General features: G+C 43.8%; 1 protein-coding gene across 2 annotated transcripts in view; it reads right to left on the reverse strand.

The window, feature by feature from the left end:
• The window catches only part of WDR44 (WD repeat domain 44), a 140,775-nt gene that overhangs the window by 90,341 nt on the left and 23,855 nt on the right, over positions 1 to 26,579 (reverse strand). For both annotated transcript variants that reach the window (XM_077285363.1, XM_077285364.1), the window contains exon 2: positions 10,286 to 10,319. In XM_077285363.1, the coding sequence (XP_077141478.1) occupies positions 10,286 to 10,319 (34 nt within the window). The remainder of the gene's footprint in view (positions 1 to 10,285; positions 10,320 to 26,579) is intronic.

Here is a 26,579-nt window from a genome sequence, read left to right on the forward strand (position 1 = left end):
TCAGGGATAGGAAACAAAGGGTGGTTATTAATGGAGCACACTCGGACTGGGTCGCGGTTAGTAGTGGGGTACCACAGGGGTCAGTATTGGGCCCTCTTCTTTTTAACATGTTTATTAATGACCTTGTAGGGGGCATTCAGAGTAGAATTTCAATATTTGCAGATGACACTAAACTCTGCAGGGTAATCAATGCAGAGGAGGACAATTTTATATTACAGGATGATTTATGTAAACTAGAAGCTTGGGCTGATAAATGGCAAATGAGCTTTAATGGGGATAAATGTAAGGTCATGCACTTGGGTAGAAGTAATAAGATGTATAACTATGTGCTTAATTCTAAAACTCTGGGCAAAACCGTCAATGAAAAAGACCTGGGTGTATGGGTGGATGACAAACTCATATTCAGTGGCCAGTGTCAGGCAGCTGCTACAAAGGCAAATAAAATAATGGGATGTATTAAAAGAGGCATAGATGCTCATGAGGAGAACATAATTTTACCTCTATACAAGTCACTAGTGCGACCACACTTAGAATACTGTGCACAGTTCTGGTCTCCGGTGTATAAGAAAGACAAAGCTGAACTAGAGCGGGTGCAGAGAAGAGCGACCAAGGTTATTAGAGGACTGGGGGGTCTGCAATACCAAGATAGGTTATTACACTTGGGGCTATTTAGTTTGGAAAAACGAAGGCTAAGGGGTGATCTTATGTTAATGTATAAATATATGAGGGGACAGTACAAAGACCTTTCTGATGATCTTTTTAATCATAGACCTGAGACAGGGACAAGGGGGCATCCTCTACGTCTGGAGGAAAAAAGGTTTAAGCATAATAACAGACGCGGGTTCTTTACTGTAAGAGCAGTGACACTATGGAACTCTCTGCCGTATGATGTTGTAATGAGTGATTCATTACTTAAATTTAAGAGGGGACTGGATACGTTTCTGGAAAAGTATAATGTTACAGGGTATATTCACTAGATTCCTTGATAAGGCGTTGATCCAGGGAACTAGTCTGATTGCCGTATGTGGGGTCGGGAAGGAATTTTTTTCCCCATGGTGGAGCTTACTCTTACCACATGGGTTTTTTTGCCTTCCCCTGGATCAACATGTTAGGGCATGTTAGGTTAGGCTATGGGTTGAACTAGATGGACTTAAAGGGAGGGTGCCGTGATTTTAGTTTTTGTATTAATAATTATTGATTATATAATCAATTATTTTCAATACAAAAGTAAATGTACCTCTTTCATACTTTTTTATTTATTCACTTTTACTTTCACCACTGGAGGCCGCCATTTTCATTAGTGTGGGTGTAAGTGTCTGGGCACGACACTTGCACTCCTCACTTACGGCAGCCATGGACATAGGAGCCAACGGTCGGGCTCCGACCGCATCTCTTTCATTGAGGCCGCTCCTCCTGCCTCTCAGCTGTGACTTGGGCACGCCCACTGAGCTGCCGCGTCACAGCTGTGAGAGGAGATCGCGGCCATTTTGTTTATTTCCCTCTGCCATCGCACACACAGCTCAGTGCGTGCGATGGCAGAAGCTGCTGCTGGGAAGCGAGGGTCCGAGGTGAGTATCTGCAGCGAGGAGCTGTGATTGCAGCCTGTACTTAGTATTACAGTACAGGCTGCAATCACTGCTCACTACCGACCTGTTCAGAGCAGAGCAGGGAGATCGTCGCACTGCTCTGCCCTGAACATGACTCAGCATTTCCTGAGAGAGGATGGAAGGTAAGTACAGGGTTTTTATTTTCTTATGCATCTACCACTGCTACCAGCCCCTATATACCACCTAGCACTGCCTGCCCCTATATACCACTGCCTGCCTGCCTCTGAATACCACTGCCTGCCTCTGTATACCACTGCCTGCCTGCCTCTGTATACCACTGCCTGCCTCTGTATACCCCTGCCTGCCTGCCTCTGTATACCACTGCCTGCCTGCCTCTGTATACCACTGCCTGCCTGCCTCTGTATACCACCTAGCACTGCCTGCCCCTATATACCACTGCCTGCCTGCCTCTGTATACCACTGCCTGCCTGCCTCTGTATACCACTGCCTGCCTGCCTCTGTATACCACTGCCTGCCTGCCTCTGTATACCACTGCCTGCCTGCCTCTGTATACCACTGCCTGCCTGCCTCTGTATACCACTGCCTGCCTGCCTGCCTCTGTATACCACTGCCTGCCTGCCTCTGTATACCACTGCCTGCCTGCCTCTGTATACCACTGCTACCTCTGTCCTGTGTAGCTAATCTAGTCCTGGGTAGCTAATCCTGTCCCGTGTACTGTGTCCTCGGCAGTCAGTATCACACAGGACAGGATTAGATACACGGCTCAGCAGTCGGTATCACACAGGACAGGATTAGATACACGGCTCAGCAGTTGGTATCACACAGGACAGGATTAGATACATGGCTCAGCTGTCGGTATCACACAGGCCAGGATTAGATACACAGCTCAGCAGTCAGTATCTAATCCTCTCCTATGCACTCCTCTCCCCCCTGCGTGTCTTTCCCTATTGTGGTTTATTATTTTTGTTGTGGGAGATGAGGAGTCGAGGATTATGCATTCGGTATGGTTTAAAAAAGATTAATAAAGGACTTTATTCTGGCCGAGTCTTTATTTACAATACAACTATAGGATTAGTAATGGATGGGTGCCTTATAGACGCCTCTCCATTACTAAGCCGTGGGCTTGATGTCACCGGACAATATGAAGGTGACATTAACCCCACAAATATGAACCCCACTTGCTACCGCTACAGGGCAAGTGGAAATTGCCAGGCAAAGCGACAGAAAAGGCGCATGTAAAAGGCAGCTGAGAGCTGATGTTTTTAGCCTGGGGGGGGGGGGGACAGTATCCATGGCCCCTTCCTAGGCTATTAATGTAAGCCCGCAGCTGTCTGCATAATATTTCATGGTTATTAATTATAGGGGGCCCCACGTCCTTTTTTGGGGGGTGTCCCCCATTTTAATAGCCAGTAAAGGCTATAAGTATACAGTTGCGAGCTTGTGAGTGAGCACACCCTCCCACCCACAGACCAGTACACTGCTCTTCTGAAATACTGTGCTCCTGTCACCCTGCTCCTTCCACCATACGTCTCTCACCTCCCTAGAGCAGCACAATACCATATGGATCACGTATAATGCATATATATATATATATATATATATATATATATATATATATATATATATATATATATATAATCACATAATACTCCCATAAAGAACACACATTATGCTGGGATATTATAATATATATAATATCACACATTATGCCACCAAGTATTGTGTGATCTATGTGACGGTATTATATGTGATCTATATGGCAATATTATGTTTGATCAGTGTTGTGGAATGATGTAAAAACTATATGACGGTGGTATATGAGAACTATATTGTGGGATTATGTGTGATCTATGTGGAAGTACTAGGTGAGAATTATATGGCGGTATTATGTGTGATCTATATGGTGGTATGTGAGAACTGTATGACAGTATTGTGTGATCTATTTGATAGTATTGTGTGTGATGTATATGGCGGTATTATGTGTGATCTATATAGCGGTATTATGTGAGAACACTATGGCAGTATTATCTTCAGAAAGTGGACCCATTCTACGGTGGTTCTGGCTGAGCACCTGCACGCGGGTCTGGGGTAATAGAGGGGGCAGCATGACCTCCAGTTAGGTGCAGTCAGGGCTGGTGAGGCAGCTGAAGAGAGGGGTCTCATTTTTATCATTACTCTATGGCTACATTTCCCCCAGCGTCACCCCGGACTGCGCCTGTCGTCTCACTTTCACACATCACCAGGACAGGATGAAGACAGGATGTGAGGAGGGGATTGGGGTCTGCATGCAGAGTCTGGATCAGAACAGGCCATCAATCCGCAGAAATGTTTCCTGGATTTCTGTGGAGCAGACAAGCAGACGGCCCATCCATGTGTATAAAAGACAGCGCTCTATGTACAATCCCTGGCTGCTCCGCGCACCAAACAGGGTGCCCCCCATAGACCAGCACACTGCTCTCCTGAAATACTCTGTGCTGCTGTCACCCTGCTCCCTCCACCATATATCTCCCAGAATCCTTGCTGCCGGCCATCCTCGGTGACTGTCTACTTGTCAGTATAAGGCTGCGGTCACACATTCAGTATTTGGTCAGTATTTTACCTCAGTATTTGTAAGCAAAAACCAGGAGTGGGTGATAAATGCAGAAGTGGTGCATATGTTTCTATTATACTTTTCCTCTATTTGTTCCAGTCCTGGTTTTGGCTTACAAATACTGATGTGAAATACTGCTAGCGTGACGGCAGCCTTACTCTGCAGTCACCAACAAAATGGCTGCTCACTGGGTTCCTGAATATCATCCTCTCTTATCCCTTAGCAAACACATAGAAGGGAAGGAGAGGAGACATCACACACGTCAGCAGACTCCGCCCATAATTACTGCAGTGCAGTAATGTGAGCTAGTTGTACACTAGGTTTTTCTGAAATTTCAGCAGCTGCTCCCCCTAGTGTTTAAAAGTGGAAATTCCAAAACTTTTCAAATTATTTTTCATATTTTACTACATTATAAACAAATGAAAATATTTTTTAAGAAAATTTAAACATTAATTCTTTACATTTTTACAATTGCTGTAAAAAAAATTTTTTTGATGGCGCCTTCCCTTTAAAGTCTTCCTTCAACCTTAATAACTATGTAACTATGTAATTGCTGGCTGTGCTTCAGTACAGTTAATACCCACCTAAGGAATGAAGCCAACACTAAATATAAAAAATACAGCAATGTATCACTTTTAGGTAAAGTCTCTCCCTTTGTAAGAGGCAGTGCAGTGGATGTGCAACCGAATCTAGCATATATCACAGAAGGAAGTGGTAACACGCTCGGCTACATAACCATATAGGCGTCTACAGTAATAGAACAGCAGCCTTGGCGAGAAGTCCAAACCAAGATCAGCATTTTAATGCTACAGTTTATTTTTCCAACCCAGGAGTAAACACTTGCTGATCAAGTCTACTCCAACTTTTCATCCTAGAAAATCTACAGAAGTAAGAAGTAGAAGACTGATAGACACGAGTATGACTGCAGGATCAGACTGCAGGGGCTTGTATGTAATTAGTAATCATGGAGACAAACAGATCTGCATTGGAGCTGAACACACAAACCAGTGATGGATTTCCATTGCAAAGTGGCTTCACTTCAGATGCAATAAAGCATTTATATGAATGAGCTGTTACACAGTTACATAGCCGTCGGCGTAGATGTCTAATGTTACTTGGTGCCATCCCTACGGCTGAATCTGTTAATAGGCATTGTCAGACACTTGTACTAAACAACATAAGCCACACTAGCTTCAGAACAGTCAACATTACTATTATTATCAATCCCCCACCACAGTCATCATAGGGGTGCCAAATTTGGCTCAGAACACTCTCAAGATACTTATAAATACAAAAGAACCAAAAGAGAGAGACATAGTCCTAGATAAAAACCAAATAATTTATTTAATACATGCAATTTTACTTGTGACATATATAAATATACAATTTCACATAAAGACAAAAGTGGATAGATATAACTTCACGGGTGTAACACCCAGGGCCAGCAAATGTGTGTGGATGGGAGGGCCAGGCAAAAAATCACCTTCCTATAACCCCAGACTGTTACTCACATAGGTGGTAGCATAAACCGCTAAATGGAATGATAACAAATATCAACCTTTTAAAGTGCTGCGTACACAGAAATAAATCCATATAACTCAAGTGCCTATTGTATCAGAAGCGGCTACGCTGTACCATGTAACCTATAGCAAGTCATTAATTTAAAGGGGACCAAAGACCACTCGGGGGATAGTGCCAGGCAAACTCACCCATAATTCTCCACGCTGGACCCTGAATGATATAGCCCCCTGGGGCTATATCATTCAGGGTCCAGCGTGGAGAATTATGGGTGAGTTTGCCTGGCACTATCCCCCGAGTGGTCTTTGGGGCTATATCATTCAGGGTCCAGCGTGGAGAATTATGGGTGAGTTTGCCTGGCACTATCCCCCGAGTGGTCTTTGGTCCCCTTTAAATTAATGACTTGCTATAGGTTACATGGTACAGCGTAGCCGCTTCTGATACAATAGGCACTTGAGTTATATGGATTTATTTCTGTGTACGCAGCACTTTAAAAGGTTGATATTTGTTATCATTCCATTTAGCGGTTTATGCTACCACCTATGTGAGTAACAGTCTGGGGTTATAGGAAGGTGATTTTTTGCCTGGCCCTCCCATCCACACACATTTGCTGGCCCTGGGTGTTACACCCGTGAAGTTATATCTATCCACTTTTGTCTTTATGTGAAATTGTATATTTATATATGTCACAAGTAAAATTGCATGTATTAAATAAATTATTTGGTTTTTATCTAGGACTATGTCTCTCTCTTTTGGTTCTTTTGTATTTACTTGTACTAAACAAACCCTTGGATAATTTCAGGCATTTTTTCACTTCGTTTCCCAGCAGAACAAAGAATCGTTTATGATAAGATCCATCTCGACAGATCCTTCTTTGCCATGTCGTCTGCCATCATGGGACAAAATGGGACCAACATTACACTTTTCAGGCCATCTCAGATGGGCTGTCCGGTCTCATAAGAAAAATCTGTAATGATTCTCAGTGACTGCAGACTGCCGAAAGGTGTGTGGCATGCAAGACTGTCACGATTCCCCTGTATGCCCCATAGGAAGTGGCGGTCACGTGACCACATGTATGTGATTTGCATATGACCATGTGCAGACTAGACTTCTGTGCCTCAATCAATAGAAGAGAAGTGAGATAAGCTGGCTGAGTCTTGTAGTATTTGTAAAGGTGTTCTTGATATGAAATTCTCACCAGATGTCTAGTACAACACATCCAATCCACACAGGCAGAGAAATCAAGCCTTGGATGTCCATAAATTAACATATGTGTAATAATGAAAAACGAAAGTGAAAAAGTACTGAACACGCTTACTGAAATTTAATTAATACTTTGTACAAAAGCCTTTGCTTTTGATGCCATCTTCAAGATGTCTCCCGTATGGTGAAACTAGTCACAGGCATTGCTCAGGTGTGATTTTGGCCCATTCTTCCACACAAACACTCTTCACATCCTGAAGGTCCCGTGAGCGCCTATGAACTCAGCTTTGGTTCCTTCCATACATTTTCTATTGGATTCAGTTACAGTGATTAGCTGGGCCATTGTTGCAGCTTTATTTTCCATGAAACCGATTGAGAGCTTCCTTGGCTGTGTGTTTGGGATCACTGTCTCGCTGAAATGTCCCCCTCGTTTCATCTTCATCATCCTGGTAGATAGCAGCAGATTTTTATCAAGAATCTCTTGGTACATTGGTACATTCGTTCATTCATCCTTCCTTCAATTATATGAAGTTTGCCTATACGGTATGCTGAAAAACAGCCCCACTCCATGATGTTCCCACCTGAACCTTCACTGTTGGTATGGTGTTACAGGGTGATATGCAGTGCCTTTTGGCCTCCAAACATGATGTATATTATGGCATCCAAAAAGTTACATTTTGTTCTCATCTGACCAGACTATATTCTCCCAGTATGAAAGTTGAGTGAATCACATTGTTTTCTTTGAAACAATTGTACTTGCCGATTCCAGGACTTTCTGTAGCTCTCCACAGGTGGTCATTGGCCTTGGACAACTCTTTAGATAATTCTTTTCACTCCTCCCTTCTGAAATTTTGCAGGGAGCACCTGGTCGTGGCCGGATTATGGTAAAATTATGTCCTTTCCACTTCCGGATTATGGCCCCAACAGTGCTCACTGGAACCTTCAGCAGTTTAGAATTTCTTCTGTAACCAATGCCATCAATATGTTTTGCAACAATAAGGTTGCGATGGTCTTGAGACAGCTTACTGCTTTTTTCCATTATGAGATTTTTTTTTTTTGTTTGACACCTTAATAATGAGACACCTTTTTATAGACATCAGTTGAACCAGCTGAAATAGATTTCAGCTAGTGTCATGACTTTCCATGGCTATTTGCACCTCTCTTTTTTCATGTGTTGAATATTTTTTTTCCGGTGTCATTTTTCATTATTACACATACCGTATATACTCGAGTATAAGCCGAGATTTTCAGCCCAAATTTTTGGGCTGAAAGTGCCCCTCTCGGCTTATACTCGAGTCATGATCGGCGGTGGGGTCGGCGGGTGAGGGGGAGAGAGGACTGTCGCATACTCACCTAGTCCCGGCGCTCCCCCTGCCCGTCCCACGGTCTTCGGTGCCGCAGCTCATCCCCTGTTCAGCGGTCACGTGGGACCGCTCATTAAAGTTATGAATATGGACTCCACCCCCATAGGGGTGGAGCCGCATATTCATTCCTCTAATCAGCGGTAACGGTGACTGCTGACAGAGGAAGAGGCTGCGGCACCCGGAGACCATCTGTCCGGGATAAGGAGCCAGGGACGCCTGGAGCAGGTGAATATTACATAGTTACCTGTCCCCGTTCCACACGCCAGGCGCGGTTCCGTCTTCCCGTCCTCTTGCTCTGACTGTTCAGGTTAGAGGGCGCGATGACGTACTAGTGTGCGCGTTGCCCTCTGCCTGAACAGTCAGTGCGGAGAGACGCCGAGACGGGACGCTAAGGAGCTGCAAGCAAGAGAGGTGAGTATGTCATTTTTTTTTTTTATTGCAGCAGCAGCAGCAGCAGCATTATAGATGGGGCACAGCTTTCTATGGCACATCTATGGGGCAACAATGAACGGTGCAGAGCATTGTATATGGGGCACAGCTTTCTATGGCACATCTATGGGGCAACAATGAACGGTGCAGAGCATTGTATATGGGGCATAGCTTTCTATGGCACATCTATGGGGCAACAATGAACGGTGCAGAGCATTGTTTATGGGGCAGAGCTTTCTATGGCACATCTATGGGGCAACAATGAACGGTGCAAAGCATTGTATATGGGGCACAGCTTTCTATGGCACATCTATGGGGCAACAATGAACGGTGCAGAGCATTGTATATGGGGCACAGCTTTCTATGGCACATCTATGGGGCAACAATGAACAGTGCAGAGCATTGTATATGGGGCACAGCTTTCTATGGCACATCTATGGGGCCATAATGAACGGTGCAGAGCATTGTATATGGCACAGCTTTCTATGGAGCATCTATGGGGCCATAATGAACGGTACAGAGCATTATATGTGGCACAGCTTTATGTGGAGCATCTATGGGGCCATAATGAACGGTGCAGAGCATTATATGTGGCACAGCTTTATATGGAGCATCTATGAGGCCATAATGAACGGTATGGAGCATCTATTTTTATTTTTGAAATTCATCGGTAGCTGCTGCATTTTCCACCCTAGGCTTATACTCGAGTCATTAAGTTTTCCCAGTTTTTTGTGGCAAAATTAGGGGGTTCGGCTTATACTCGGGTCGGCTTATACTCGAGTATATACGGTAACTTAATTTATGGACATCTAAGGTTTAATTTCTTTGCCTGTGTGGATTGGATGGGTTGTTACTGACATGTGGTGAGAATTTCATGTCAAGAGAACCTTTACAAATACTACAAGACTCAGCCAGCCGGCTTCTCTCACTTCTCTTCTATTGATAAGTTCAATACTTATTTCACCAGATTTATATGCTGTCACCTGACTGCCCACTTGCACGGGGAATCCAGGGCAATCGTGACATTGTGTACATCGCTCGCTTCTTTTGATCCCCACCTGATACCATTCCCATGTTCTGGGACTGACTTTTGTGTCCAAAAATGGTACTTAAAAAGGGGAAGCGCTATGGAAAGTCTGAACCACTCCTTCACTGTTCCTTTAAAAGTTGACATCGTCAGCACAAGTCCATCTCACAGCATTTGGTGGGGTGGCGGAGGTGTGCATCAGACTTAACACAACGGTTCCTATTTCTGTAGCTATGTACACACAGAGTCTTTTTGCAAAATTTTCTTTACAGAAACTGAGCAAAATCTCCACGTTTTTGATGATTTTTGAGGTGGTGTTGGAGTTTCCACACACTGAAACTGCAGCGGCTATTTTGGACACAGAGAAGAAAGCAATCTTGGATTCTACGAGTGGTGGCGATCCAAAGGGCACCAGAGATGGTTGTCTATGCATTAGTAATATGTAGTCACATTGTGCGGCTGGGGGGAAAGTCACTTTACACAAAGCTATGGAGACAATTAGGTCATCCAAATACATAACAGATAGCATTCTGGCAATGACTAATTTTCATATTATATTTAGTATATATTTAGTAGCGCAACGTACCTGCAGATTGAATGTTCCCGGCTTTGTTGGGGATCTGCAGAAAAACAAAAATAGAGAATCAATAATAGATAATAATAGATAAGTCTAAATAACCTCCTAAAATAGCACAGGATAGACCATTCACATTACAATCCATTTGTACCCAGAGATACAGTTCATTGGGCTCTGAGCTCCCATCATTTAGCAATCCCTACTGGTTTAGTGTCAGGGAGGTAGTTTTACTTTCCAGGAGACGCAGCATTACTTATAAATAAATGTCATTCTATATAATACGTGGGTGGGCTCTCCACTGATGGCCGCAAGCATTAGATGAATGGTCCATCGAACCTGCCATTTGTATGGAAATCTAATCATTATGGAGGTGTCTGGCAGCAGCTTACTCCCATGTCCCTGTTCTGCTTGCTTGCAATAAAGGATGTAAGCGGTAATGTTTCTTATAGGGAATTTGTCATCAGACCTATTGTTTAAATTGGGCCTTTGTGATACATGTAATTTTTTTTTTATTTACATCACAATCGTATTAGAAAAAAAAACCCCTACATTTCCAAATCCTGCAGTTTTCACACTGGAGCTTATTTTAGACTTTTTTCTACCCTTTCAGGATAAGTTTTCAGCAGGCTTTTATCATCAGAGGCAGGATTGCTATGACAGGTAACACCTCTACACATGGCTGATAACACAGGATCCAGCATTTACAATAGGCAATGTCACAGCTGTCCCTGCTCCCCTCACAATGACATTTGCTCGCACTCAGATGCTTCAATACAAAAGAAAAGGTCAGGGTTTGTCCTTTTGTGGCTATGTACACGTGTTATTTCCTTAAACCGGAAATTAGAGTCTAAAAAACCTCTGGTGGTCAATGTGAAAATTGCAAGATTTTTATTTTTTTATTTTTTTAAATACAGATTGTGTTACACAAAAAAAAATATATTTATTACATATACACATACATATAACAAGACATTTAAACTATAAATACATTTTTCTGAAAACAGTTTAATTAATGAGAGTGAAAATTTGGCATGGAGAGATCTATAGGTCATACAATGATCCCTGGGTAGACAAAGAAAAGATGCAAACAGGTTTTTCACAGTGGAAGAACAGATTGTATAGAGCTACTTATTGGAAGCTGCAATGTTGAAAGTCAATATCAACCATTTAAAGAGCCATGCCAATAGACGTGTGCCAACATGATGCATGAATAAAACTCCACCAAATCGCTGGGGGCCAATGGCTGCTCAAACGGTGCGGTTACTGGCTCACACCGGGGGCCCATGAAGGTCAGACTGAGCCTTGTCTCATCCATGTAGGAAAGCATCTAAGATTACACAAATGGAACAATCACGGGCACCATCCCTTATAGGCCTTGTAACTGACGCTATAAGTGAGAGTCACCAATAACATGAAAAATAGCCAAACCCAATCATTATATTGGCTCTTAAAGGACGGTAGGATAAAGAACGCCTCATTGCTCCCTATAGCTTCTGTCTGCTGGAGGCGATTTTTCTGGAAGCATTACAGCAAGCGACACGACCTTATATTTTACTGTTAGGACGTGAAGCGCCGTTCTTCTGATTTCCGGCCATTAGTGCGGAATTCACAGCCAAATTTGGAAGACAGTCTGCTGGAGCAGTGCCTGGGCCGCCTGAGAAAAAGCAGCACTGACATACAGCTGCCATACTAATGAGGACATACAGACCCTTAATCATTTCACTTCTTAAAGGGGTTTGTCTCAAGGTCATAAATGGAAAAAAAATTGCAAAATGCTTATAAAAACAAGGACTTTTGCAATGTATCCCATATTCTCAAGAACAGAAGGATTATGAGTCTTATAGTGCAGTTTGCTGAAGTCTCAGAGGGGCCGGATACCTAGGCCAGGAGCACATGGCTCTATGCTATATACAGGTCCTTCTCAAAAAATTAGCATATAGTGTAAAATTTCATTATTTACCATAATGTAATGATTACAATTAAACTTTCATATATTATAGATTCATTATCCACCAACTGAAATTTGTCAGGTCTTTTATTGTTTTAATACTGATGATTTTGGCCTACAACTCCTGATAACCCAAAAAACCTGTCTCAATAAATTAGCATATCAAGAAAAGGTTCTCTAAACGACCTATTACCCTAATCTTCTGAATCAACTAATTAACTCTAAACACATGCTAAAGATACCTGAGGCTTTTAAAAACTCCCTGCCTGGTTCATTACTCAAAACCCCCATCATGGGTAAGACTAGCGACCTGACAGATGTCAAGGCGGCCATCATTGACACCCTCAAGCAAGAGGGTAAGACCCAGAAAGAAATTTGTCAACAAATAGGCTGTTCCCAGAGTGCTGTATCAAGGCACCTCAATGGTAAGTCTGTTGGAAGGAAACAATGTGGCAGAAAACGCTGTACAACGAGAAGAGGTGACCGGACCCTGAGGAAGATTGTGGAGAAGGACCGATTCCAGACCTTGGGGAACCTGAGGAAGCAGTGGACTGAGTCTGGTGTGGAAACATCCAGAGCCACCGTGCACAGGCGTGTGCAGGAAATGGGCTACAGGTGCCGCATTCCCCAGGTAAAGCCACTTTTGAACCATAAACAGCGGCAGAAGCGCCTGACCTGGGCTACAGAGAAGCAGCACTGGACTGTTGCTAAGTGGTCCCAAGTACTTTTTTCTGATGAAAGCAAATTTTGCATGTCATTCGGAAATCAAGGTGCCAGAGTCTGGAGGAAGACTGGGGAGAAGGAAATGCCAAAATGCCTGAAGTCCAGTGTCAAGTACCCACAGTCAGTGATGGTGTGGGGTGCCATGTCAGCTGCTGGTGTTGGTCCACTGTGTTTCATCAAGGGCAGGGTCAATGCAGCTAGCTATCAGGAGATTTTGGAGCACTTCATGCTTCCATCGGCTGAAATGCTTTATGGAGATGAAGATTTCATTTTTCAGCACGACCTGGCACCTGCTCACAGTGCCAAAACCACTGGTAAATGGTTTACTGACCATGGTATTAGGGTATGTGCACACCATGCAGATTTAGTGCAGTTCTGCAGCGTTTTTTTCTGCAGCAGAAACGCTGCAGAACTGCACTGTGATTTACAGAACAATGTAAATCAATGTGAAAAAAAAAAAGCTGTGCACATGGTGCAGAAAAATCCGTGCAGAAACGCTGCAGATTTCAAAGAAGTGCATGTCACTTCTTTTGTGCAGAACTGCAGCGTTTCTGCACCCATTGACTCCCATTCTGTGGGTCAAATCCGCATAAAAACTGCAGATGTATATACCATCTGCAGATTTTATGCGGATTTGGGTGTCAAAACCGCAGCAGACGGAAGTGACGTCAGAGGAGGAAGTGAGTGGGCGGAGTGTAGCGAAAATGGAGTCGTACAGTCGGATGGGGATCGATGTGAGGCGTATGGTAGAAATGGTATGTATAGTGTCTCTGTGTGTGTGTCTGTGTGTCTGTCTGTCAGTCAGTCTGTCAGTAGTGACTCATTGTAGTCATTCGTCGGGTGGGACTACTGCTCCCATCGAAATGTGATGATGGGAGAGTTGTCCCATCGTCAGGCGACTGACTACAATGGGTTAAAAACACAAACACACATATAACATGTAGTACATACTCACCACATACGTCCCCGAAGGCCACCTTCCTCGATCATTCTTCTCCCCCCCAAAAAAAAACTTTTCCGTCGTAATCCATTAATAGGTTGTCCCACGACGTCCTCCGGTGATACACTGCAGGAGTTAATCACTCCTGCAGTGTATCGGAGCTGCCCGTTCTTTTCCTGGAGCTAAATGAACTCCGGGAGCTCACTTTACGGCAATTGAACTGCTGTAAAATTTTTCAGCAGTGTCGTAAAGCGAGAGTCCCGGAGTTCATTGAACGCCGGTAAACTCGCGCGCATGCGCAGGCACACTGCAGGAGCTTTTGCTCCTGTCAGTGTGTTTTGGCAGCCATGGAGAGCAGTCACATCTCCTGGTGTGGCTGTTTTCCATGGCAGATCGTCGTGGGACACTCGATATTAATGGACTACGTCGGAAAAGACTACAGATCATCAAGGGATTTGTAAGTATGGTAAAATTTAGAATATTAAAATACTTTTTCCTGTCTCTTTTTTTTTTGTGTTCAGTAATTTGGGGTTAATAATGGATAGGCGTCTTACAGACGCCTCTCCATTATTAACTGGGGTTAACGTCACCTTACAATGTCAAGGTGACGTTAACCCCTTCATTACCCCATATCCCACCGCTACACGGGAGTGGGAAGAGAGAGGCTAAGCGCCAGATTTGGCGCATCTTAGAGATGCGCCATTTCTGGGGCGGCTGCGGGCTGGTAGTTGTAGCCGGGGGGGGGGGCCAATATCCATGGCCCCTCTCTAGGCTATGAATATCATCCCGCAGCTGTCTGCGTAGCCTTTCTGGCTATAAAATATAGGGGGACCCTATGTCATTTTTTTTCTGGGGTCCTCCTATTTTAATAGCCAGTAAGGCCACGCAGACAGCTGTGGGATGATATTCATAGCCTGGGAAGATTAACCCCTTCCCTGGCTACAAATTAGCAGCCTGCAGTCGCTGGCTTTCCCTTTCTGGACATGAAAATTGGGCGGGAGCCTACGCCAATTTTTTTTAGGGGTTAATAATGGATAGGCGTCTTATAGACGCCTCTCCATTATTAACTGGGGTTAACGTCACCTTACAATGTCACGGTGACATTAACCCCTTATTACCCCATATCCCACCGCTACACGGGAGTGGGAAGAGAGAGGCTAAGCGCCAGATTTGGCGCATCTTAGAGATGCGCCATTTCTGGGGCGGCTGCGAACTGGTAGTTGTAGCTGGGGGGGGCAATATCCATGGCCCCTCTCTAGGCTATGAATATCAACCCTAATCCTAAACGTGACTGAAATACGTGGCACTGAAATACGTGGCACCGAAATATCGTGGCACTTAAATACGTGGCACTTAAATACGTGGCACTTAAATACGTGGCACTTAAATACGTGGCACTTAAATACGTGGCACTTAAATACGTGGCACTTAAATACGTGGCACTTAAATACGTGGCACTTAAATACGTGGCACTTAAATACGTGGCACTTAAATACGTGGCACTTAAATACGTGGCACTTAAATACGTGGCACCGAAATATCGTGGCACTTAAATACGTGGCACTTAAATACGTGGCACTTAAATACGTGGCACTTAAATACGTGGCACTTAAATACGTGGCACTTAAATACGTGGCACTTAAATACGTGGCACTTAAATACGTGGCACTTAAATACGTGGCACTTAAATACGTGGCACTTAAATACGTGGCACTTAAATACGTGGCACCGAAATATCGTGGCACCGAAATATCGTGGCACTTAAATATCGTGGCACTATGACTCAGAAAATATTCATTAAACGTGACTGAAATACGTGGCACTATGTCAGAAAATGTTCATTAAACGGTTAGGGGTGAGGTTAGGGGCAGGGTTAGGGTTTGGATCCCTTTATCACCTTGATGGTGGTGGGTGGCTTTTCAGTTTGTTTTCTGTTTTTTTTTTCTATAAAAACGCATGCGTTTTTAACGCAAACGCATGTGCTTAAAAACGCATGCGTTTACATAGACAGCAATGCATTTTTTTGCCGCAAATAAACACATGCGTTTTTTTGCGGCAAAAAAACGCCGCTAGAAATTACTACAGGTTGCATTTCTGCAAATGAACGCACGCGTCCTAAAACGCATGCGTTGCCGAAAACGCATCAAAACGCATGCGAAAAAACGCCAAAAAAGACGCAAGCGTCACAAAACGCAACGCAACACATGTCCATGCGCCCCCATGTTAAATATAGGGGCGCATGACGCATGCGTCACCACTGCAGCGCCCGACGCTGCGCCGCACAACGCTAATGTGAACCTAGCCTTACCTGCAATCTTTGCTGGTTCAGATACTCCAGTAAAACCCCAATCATCTGGAGGCGTTGTGGCCTGCGTATCCGCACAGAAGTAACATGCTGTTCAGTATGCGGTGGGCTACTTTCTTCCCTGTGTTCTTCATTACCAGCACTCATGGTAAGGCCTGTCAGAAAGTGGTTATGGCTTTCCAAAATGGAGATTGAGAAGAGGTTGGACTAGGAAATGACATCACGTAATTTTTTATTTTTTTTTAATCTCTTTATTTAGCTTTATTAAGCTGACAAATCAGCATAAAAAACGCACAAAAAACGCACTAAAAACGCACAAAAACGCACTAAAAAACTGCACCAAAACTGCACTGCAAAAACGCACAAAAAACGCACAAAAAACGCATAAAAAACGCAGGTGCGTTTTCTGCCAGAAGATGCAGATTATGTGCAGATTTTGTGCAGAAAATTCTGCACCAAATCTGCATCGTGTGCACATAGCCTTACTGTGCTCAATTGGCCTGCCAACTCTCCTGACCTGAACCCCATAGAGAATCTGTGGGATATTGTGAAGAGAAAGTTGAGAGACGCAAGACCCAACACTCTGGATGAGCTTAAGGCTACTTTCACACACAGCATATTTGCTGCGTATTTTTACGCGCGCGTATTTTGCTGCTGCTTTACCTGCGTTTTTTTACGCAGGCAAAAAACGCAGCTGCTTTCACACACAGCGTTTTTTGCTGCGTTTTTTGCAGCTGCGTTTTTTTCAGCATTGTGTACTGAAAATAAAGTTTGTTTGAAAAAAAAAAGGGGAAAAAAAAAAAAAAAGAGTCATTGAGGTCATTTCCTGTCTTTATGACTCAGAATACAATACACACTGGAGTTAACATCATGTCGATTCTGCCAGCTGCAATGGCCTTGAGCCAAAGACGCCTCAGCAAGCGGAACAGACATCAGCTGGGGTTTACTAACCCCACTGTCACTAACCCCAGGTTATTAGGGCAGGCGTCAGTCAGACGCCCCCCCTCGTAACCCTGTACGGTAAGGGTATGTTCACACGATCCTGATTTCAATCCTTTTTTTTCAGGACAAAAACCGCAGCTCTTGGCAGAAAACGCAGGTGCGTTTTTGGTGCGTTTTTGATGCGGTTTTTGATGCGGTTTTTAGTGCGGTTTTTTATGCAGTTTTCTCTGCAGATTGTCTGTGTTTGACACAAATAAAGCTTTAACTTCTTCCATCCTCCATTTTGGGACTAAACACCAAAATGAGTGGACGTGTTTTGAATGACAGCGCTCCGCAGAGTGCTGAGCGTAGGCCAGATCACAGCCCGCGGATCCAGCTCTATCCAGCTATTTAAGTCTACGTTCACATTTGCGGTCTGCGCCGCAGCGTCGGGCGCCGCATGCGTCATGCGCCCCTATATTTAACATGGGGGCGCATGGACATGCGTCGCACTTGCGTTTTGCGCCGCATGCGTCACTGCAGCGCACGCATCCGGCCGCAGAGGACGCAGCAAGTTGCATTTTTGCTGAGTCCAAAATCAAAGGACGCATGCGGCGCACAACGCAAATGTGAACATAGCCTAAGTGCCACGTATTTAAGTGCCACGTATTTAAGTGCCACGTATTTAAGTGCCACGTATTTAAGTGCCACGTATTTAAGTGCCACGTATTTAAGTGCCACGTATTTCTTTGCCACGTATCACGTATTTCAGTGCCACATATTTCAGTGCCACGTATTTCAGTGCCACGTATTTCAGTGCCACGTGCCACGTATTTCAGTGCCACGTGCCACGTATTTCAGTGCCACGTATTTCAGTGCCACGTGCCACGTATTTAAGTGCCACGTATCACGTATTTCAGTGCCACGTATTTCAGTGCCACGTATTTCAGTGCCACGTATCACGTATTTCAGTGCCACGTATCAAAGTGCCACGTGCCACGTATCAAAGTGCCACGTATCAAAGTGCCACGTGCCACACATTTCAGTGCCACGTGCCACGTATCAAAGTGCCACGCATCAAAGTGCCACGTGCCACATATTTCAGTGCCACGTATTTAAGAGACACGTGCCACGAATCAAAGTGCCACGTATCACGTATTTCAGTGCCACGTATTTCAGTGCCATGTGCCACGTATCAAAGTGCCACGTGCCACGTATCAAAGTGCCACATATTTCAGTGCCACGTATTTAAGTGACACGTGCCACGTATCAAAGTGCCACATATTTCAGTGCCACGTGCCACGTATCAAAGTGCCACGCATCAAAGTGCCACGTGCCACATATTTCAGTGTTTCAGTATTTAAGTGACACGTGCCACGTATCAAAGTGCCACGTATCACGTATTTCAGTGCCACGTATTTAAGTGACACGTATCACGTATAAGTGCCACGTGTCACGTATTTAACTGCCACATATTTAAGTGCCACGTATCAAGATTTTCCATGGAGAACAGACACATCCAGAGATATGTCTGCTCTCCACGGCTGCAGCAACACACTGACAGGAGCCATAGTTCCTGTCGGTGTGTCACTGCGCATGCGCGAGCGAGTTTACCGGCGGTCATTGACCCCGGCACTCTCGCTTAACGGCAGTGCTGCGTGGGAAAGTTCAACGCAGCTGTACTGCTGTTAACCGAGACGCCGGAGTCATTGAACTCCGGAACAGTACGCGATACACTGCTAGGAGCTTCGCTCCTGGCAGTGTATCGCCGGAGAGCAGGGGATCGGCGTGGGACACTCGGTTTATGGATTCTGCGGACAGGGAGTATGAATTTGGTTTATTATTTTTGGATTTTTTCCTGGAGGATCGAGGGCTTCGCCTACAAGTGTGCTGTTGGTGAGTATATACTCTGTGTTATATGTTGTATGTACTGTACTGTGTGTCATGTATGTGTATTGTGTGTAGGTGTTTTGTGTAACTTTACAATTGTGCTAAGTCGCCGGACACAGGGACAACTCTCCCATCCTAATACCGGATGGGAGTAGTAGTCCCATACGGCGACTTAGCACAATGGTGGCACTAGCGTCGCATGGGGACACACGCGCACACACACGCGCACACACACGCGCACACACACGCGCACACACACGCGCACACACATGCGCACACACACACACGCACACACACACACACGCGCACACGGACTCCATGCTGCTTCACTGGGGGGCGGGGGCTTCCCTCTTCCTGTCCGACGTCCGGTCCTGGGTGTCAACCCCTCCGTACAAAGACGCCGACACCCAGGACAAAGGCGCTGTGTGTGGACGGTAATATGGGGCCCTATGGGGATACGCAGACACGCCGCTGCGTAAAGAATTGACATGTCAATTCTTTTTACGCCGGCGTGTTTGCAGACAAAAGCGCCGCGTTTTTTTGCGGTGTGTCTGAACGGCAAAGTGAATTTCTCATTCACTTTGCCGGCAGACGAAAATGACATTGCGCATTTTTGAAAAGCGCCCGCAAAATAGCGCTCAAAAATGTGCTATGTCTGAAAGTAGCCTAAGGCCGCTATTGAAGCATCCTGGGCCTCCATAACATCTCAGCAGTGTCACAGGCTGATTGCCTCCATGCCACGCCGCATTGAAGCAGTCATTTCTGCCAAAGGATTCCCGACCAAGTATTGAGTGCATAACTGAACATTATTATTTGATGGTTTTTTTGTTTGTTATTAAAAAACACTTTTATTTGATTGGACGGGTGAAATATGCTAATTTATTGAGACAGGTTTTTTGGGTTATCAGGAGTTGTATGCCAAAATCATCAGTATTAAAACAATAAAAGACCTGACAAATTTCAGTTGGTGGATAATGAATCTATAATATATGAAAGTTTAATTGTAATCATTACATTATGGTAAATAATGAAATTTTACACTATATGCTAATTTTTTGAGAAGGACCTGTAGGCCTCTTGTGCTGCTCTGGAGTTGGCCCGATCTCTGGATTTTGGCCAACCCCAGTAACTTGGTGTATTTTGCTATGCTGTAGAGACAACGCTTCCTCTACTTGCAGGGCCGCTGGAGCAAACTGTCCATCTTCAGGACTGCACAGCCCCCTCTCCTTATAATATACCTTGAGAAAACCCTTTAATTGCTACGAATTTTCGGTGTCTCACCAATTTGGAAGACAAAAAAACCCCAACAACATTCTTTTCTATCACATCCCAATAGTAAAGTATCTTGTTCTTATATTATTCTGTGTCAGCAAAATATGCAGCATACGTAGTCTACACATCAGAAATCCATAAAGAACTATAGAAAGCAACATATGGTGCATAAAACAACAAACAATTATGCATAACACATAATGGAGACACCACAAAAAAAAAAAAAGACTGTTCAATGACTAACAATAACAGCATCATCTGGAGGTAATGGAGGATCGATCATTATCACCATGACAGGTATCTTGAAATTGTACCCAAGGATGAGCCAGACTTGTGCAATTGTACCCAAGGATGAGCCAGACTTGTGCAAGTCCACAATTCTCTTCCTGATATCTTGGCTGATTTCTTTAGACTTTCCCATGATGCTGCACAAAAAGCAGTGTGTGTCAGGTGTGCATTAAAACAAATCCACAGGTGTGTCTCTAATTAACTCAGATGTTGCAAAAAAAAAAGGTTCCAAACACCTGACATCATCATATGGGCAGTCCAGAATTTTGTAAAGGCAGAGTAATCTTCGTGTATGTAAACTTTTGACTTTGCGGTAAGTAATAAAAACGCCTGAAAACATTCTCTCTCTCATCATTCTAGCATTTGGCAAATATTAATAATTAAGGTAATCCTAATTGGACTAAAACGGGAAAGGTTTATTCTTATTTCATGTCAGATATTGAGAAAAAACATGCAGATGTGTCTTTATATAAACTTCTGGATTCAACCGTATCTGTAAAACAAGGGTAACTGGAAAAAGGAAGGTAATTTTAAAGCAAAATGCAGCAAGAACCTGACAATCAAAATGGAAAAACCTGTGTCCTTCACGGAAAATGCTGCAGTCATGATCGACCCTCCCCCCGCTGTGATACAGAAATAAAGCTTTTGTAAAATTATATATTTTACTTCACGATTACACACCGACCCCATCCTAGAGAACAGCAGAAAATCTTGCTGAGTCAACAGTCCCAACCTACACGGCTTTTCCTGCACGACCTTGGGGAGGAGAAGAGCCGTCTGTTTCGGTAATTGGCAGGTAGGGGTTTGCTCTGCGGCAACTCTCATGTCCACCGGACTGTTACGTTATTTGCATTCTTTATACAGAATGAAAAAAACTTTTCTAATATAAAGTCACTGAAGACAATTTACTAGAAGAAACTGAATAAGTGTCAATTAATATTAAAATACATCAAATGTGATGGTTCAATTTATAGGGGGGCCAACACCCAGGTTCCCTAAATTTTATCAATTTCTGATTTTTTTGGCTAACTAAATATGGAGGCAATAATAATAAAAAAAAAAAAACAGCACAGTTAAGAGGTAGGGTGCAGACGCCTCACAGGTACATACCAGTCCTAGTAAATACTTTTCCAAAAAAAGTTGAGGCAGCACACAAAATCCAAAGTTATAAAGTGCTATTTAATAGCCCATGTGGCGACCTTTCGGTCCTGGGTACAGACACGAGAAAGGTCTGTACCCAGGACCGAAATGTCGCCACGTGTGCTATTAAGTAGCACTTTATAACTTTGGATTTGGTGTGCTGCCTCAATTTTTTTGGAAAAGTAATTATGGAAGCATATAAAGTAATCGTAAAACACCAGATACATAGACCAATCAGTCATAACCTTAAAACCACCTCTCTTATAGAGTGCTGGCCCCCTAATAGGCTAAAATACACTAAAATGGCTCTGACCCTTTACATCAGGGCATGGACCCCACAAGACGTCTGACGTTGTCCTATGGGATCTGGGATCACTAGCAGATAGGATAAGTCTAGTAAGCTGCTTGGTGCGGCCTCTGTGGATCAGACTTGTTTTCCAAGCACATCTCACAGATGATCTATTGGATTGAGACCGGGGGACTTTAGAGGCCACACACGCCATCACAGAGTCCTTTCCTCAAACCTTTCCTGAACACTCCATGGAAACAGCCGCTTTGTAAATGCTCTGACCCAGTTATTTTACCTTCACAGTTTGTCCCTTGTCAAAGTCACTTAGATCCTTACACTGTTTTACCCATTTTTCCCGTCTTCCATACACAACCTCCAAGAACAGACCACTCATTCACTGCCTGATACATTGGCAGCCTGTCACATACTGGGATGTAACGAAATAATATAAGCCATTCACCTCACTTGTCAGTGGTTATACCCCTTCCAATGTGTGATGAGGTAAGAAACAGGCTCAGGAGTTGAGTCCGCAACATACATGTGAGATGTCGGCTGCGATTTATAGCTGGCATCTTCCTGCAACTGCAGCAACTAGATTGAGCTCAGCTCAAAGACAGTGACATTTACATGGTTAAATAGCCATCATCAACAGCGGCATTAAAGCAGTGTGTAGGCTTCCATTGCCTGCTGGGGGCTCGCAGCCGGGGGTCTGCTGAAGGCTCCGATGACTGCATCTTCATCCTCCTGTGAAGCCACCCCTGTGGCTAGGCTTCATAGGAAAATGTTATTTTAACTATGTACTGCAATAAGGTAATATTGTATTATGCCGAAGAATCAACCAAACCATCACGGGTTCAATCCAAGTGGACTTCAAAACTTAAAAAAAAAAAAAAAAGAATACTTTGTAAAAACTTAAAAAAAAGAGTAAACATTAATTTAAACAACCCCTTGAGGAATAAAGAAATTAAAACGGAGCATACAAGTATTGCCGTGTCTGTAGAAGTCTGATCCATCAAAACATCAACATTTAATTTAGCCATATGGTAAACGCCATAAAAAGAAAAAAAAATTGAACAGTCAGAATTGGCTATAACGGCAGAAAATTGAAAAAGTGGGAGGAATAATAAAATTAAAAAAAAAAAAAAAAAGTAACCCGGTCATGAAGAATTTAATACCATGGCTGATTGACGTATACACAACCCCATTACTGTATATAGGAAAGATACCACAGAGCAACGGCACTGTATGACGTTTCCTCCCTCGGGGACTCTATTATAGGTGGGCATTCAGGACTCAACTGTTGTACATACTTTTTGCTGCAAGACATTTGTTCAATATATTTTCCTTTTTCAACAATTTAATTTACTTAACTAAAAAAAAAAAAAAAGAGAAAACATGAAAACAAAGTGAAGAGTAAACCATGTTGCATTTCATTCAGTCTTTCACCAGAGGCAATCATGGCTAAAAATAAGAAGTGAATCTATTATCCTATTATGTTACTTCAGATTCATTCTGCAATGAAAATAAAAGTGCTCATTAGTTATGAGCGCACATCGGGTAAATTATTCATAAATGCCGCCCTCCTTTATCCAGTACACAGGCTGCATTAACGCTTTCCGCTCTGAGCATCGTGGCAGGGCCTGATGGAACATGCAGGAAAATCTGAAGAATGTCTTAACACTGAGAAGAAGCAGAAAACGAAGCTTCATCTGAATGTTCTTACTCACGGGTTCACATGTCCGACATTCACGGTCAGACTTGGGTCTTGGTGTCTGGATCGGCCGGAGGTTTCCTGACCCGAACTCAATGGCCTCATAGTCGTATAGGAGACTGTTGAGTTCGGGTCACGAGGCCTGTGAATGTCAGACGGGCGACACCGGCTGTACGGGCATAATTCCTGCACCAGATCCTACAGAGGATAGAAGGAAAAAAATACACTTCTACTTTTATCACCAGCTGTAAATACCTGCATTCCCCATGAAATAACGATTAAGCATCAGCTCTTTGGAAAAACTCAGCATTGTGCCATTCCTGGAATTACATGAGGAACACAGCAACTAGGGGTTACCGATGCCCCTTTTCGACAAAGCATGTTGCCACACCGTGCGGCTACATACACTCGCTGATGGCAAGCTCAGCCTTAATAGGGACAAACCGCACTGACCAGCAGAATGGCGATGCCTCGTTATTAATGTACTCGCTCAGTTCCAGGAGGAACAACTGCGTAAAAGAAATTCATTAAAAAAAATCCACCGGATTTCCATTACGTGGAATATAAGGATTTACAAAAACAGACATGTCCATAAAGTGAGAAAATCCACACTGAAGGGGTTTTCTTTATTATGTTGTAGCATGTTGAATCCCAACTGTGAGTAACGTACACACTGCTTGGATTACATTCAGCTAGGTCGAGATCGCTTGTATACTTCCGATCACGTGTCGAATAGCTACTTTTCCTACATCTCTCAATGAACTGCAAGTATATAAATCACATATAAAAGAAAAGAAAAAAGGCCCAAATTATAACCAGGCAGAAAAGACAAAAATTAGACAAAAAGAGTTGCAAATGCAATAATGATTCGCGCCAAATGTGCCAGCTTGGTAGCAAACTCACAACCAATGCCTTGCCACCATTTTTCTTGCAGTCACTGGCAATATCCTGATAAATTCCTACGTGGCTGTGTTCACACTTCACTGTCCATTTTCAGTTTAGATTTTAATAATGAAACTCCCTTAAAATAAATGGCATTTTCCGACATGTTTACTAGAGTAGAAGGAAGCACCTGTACGGCAGCTCCGCGGGTTGGGAAAACTTCCGCCAAAGGTTAAAAGCTCAAATGACGGAAATTGAAAATGCATCGATAACATTCAATATACGTGGCTTACGCTAAAGAAAAATTAGGGTCACCATATTTTCCACTCCTATCGGATACTAATAAGATACCAATGATGATTGGGCATAAAAAAAAGTTGCAAGGAAAAACCTATCATTTTTTATGTCTAGGGTTTATGATTCAATGACTCCTACATTTTTCCTATTAAAGGCAGTCAACTGCCTGTGACAGAAGTGACATCTGAGTAGAGAAAATTAGTCACTACACTAGACATCTCCAGGTCTGGAGAAAACAAGAACAAAAACTGGGAGAGATGTAAAATTAGGAGCACATTAGGCTTTATTCACACTTTTGTGTCAGGGGATGCTGACAGCGGCCTTCACCAACAGCATTCTGTACATTAGATTCTATGGGGTTATTCAAGTGTTTGGGGGCTGCTTTCGCCGACTCTTGCTCCACATTAAAAAATAAAATAAAAAAAATAAAAAAAAAAGTGAGAAATTTCTTACTTGGACTCGTTTTGCAGACAGAACTTGCCCAATCAAGTGAATGGGTCAGTAGAAAAAAAAAAAAAAAAATGAACAGCATGTAGATTGCACCCCTGTACTGTCCATTATTTATAGTGATTATTTGCCAAGAGAAGCTTAGGAAACAAGCAAATTTTATTTTTTGTGGTATATGAAAAAGTGATGCCACACTGATGGTCAAAACAGATAAAAGTTGGATCCATCACAAGGAAGGAAATTGCTTTAGGGCTGTCCCACACGTCCAGATAATTCCGGTACCGGAATAAATCGGTACCGGAGTTATCCGTGTCCGTGTGCCTGGGAACTCACGGAGGCCATACGTGCGGCACACGTGTGCCGCCCGTATGGCGAGTGGGTACCACACGGAGCGTGTGGTACCCACTCTGCATCATGCTGAAGCCGCGATTCATATGTTCCCTGCAGCAGCGTTTGCTGCAGAGAAAATATGAATAATAGTGTTTAAAATAAAGATCTATGTGTCCACCGCCCTCCCACCCCCTGTGCGCCCCCCGCTGGTCAGAAAATACTTACCCGGGTCCCCCGTCGGCTGTCGCTCCTTCCTGGTCTGGCCGCGGCTTCTAGTGTATGCGGTCACGTGGGCCCGATCATTTACAGTCATGAATATGTGGCTCCACCTCCCATAGGGGCGGAGCCGACTATTCATGATTGTAAATGATCGGCCCCACGTGACCGCATACAGTAAGCCGCGGCCAGACCAGGAAGGAGCGACAGCCGACGGGGGACCCGGGTAAGTATTTTCTGACCAGCGGGGGGGGCGGACACATAGATCTTTATTTTCAACACTATTATTCATATTTTCTCTGCAGCAAACGCTGCTGCAGGGAACATATGAATCGCGGCTTCAGCACCATGTGGGGGGGACAGCGCTTACTGTAGCGCTGTCTCCTGCACGCACACGGACCCCAGACAGAGAATGTCCGTGTGAGGTCCGTGTTTTACACGGACCCATTGACTCTATTGGGTCCGTGTAATACGTGTGCTCCCACGAACACTGACATGTCTCCGTGTTTGGCACACGGAGACACGGTCCGCAAAAAATCAATGACATCTGAACAGATGCATTGATTTTTATGGGTCTACGTGTGTCAGTGTCTCCGGTACGTGAGGAAACTGTCACCTCACGTACCGGAGCCACTGACGTGTGAAACCGGCCTTAGACGATAAATTTTTTATTTAAAAAAATAATAAAAATATATAATAAATAT

Source organism: Ranitomeya variabilis, chromosome 2, assembly GCF_051348905.1.
Source record: "Ranitomeya variabilis isolate aRanVar5 chromosome 2, aRanVar5.hap1, whole genome shotgun sequence".
Taxonomy (NCBI): domain Eukaryota; kingdom Metazoa; phylum Chordata; class Amphibia; order Anura; family Dendrobatidae; genus Ranitomeya; species Ranitomeya variabilis.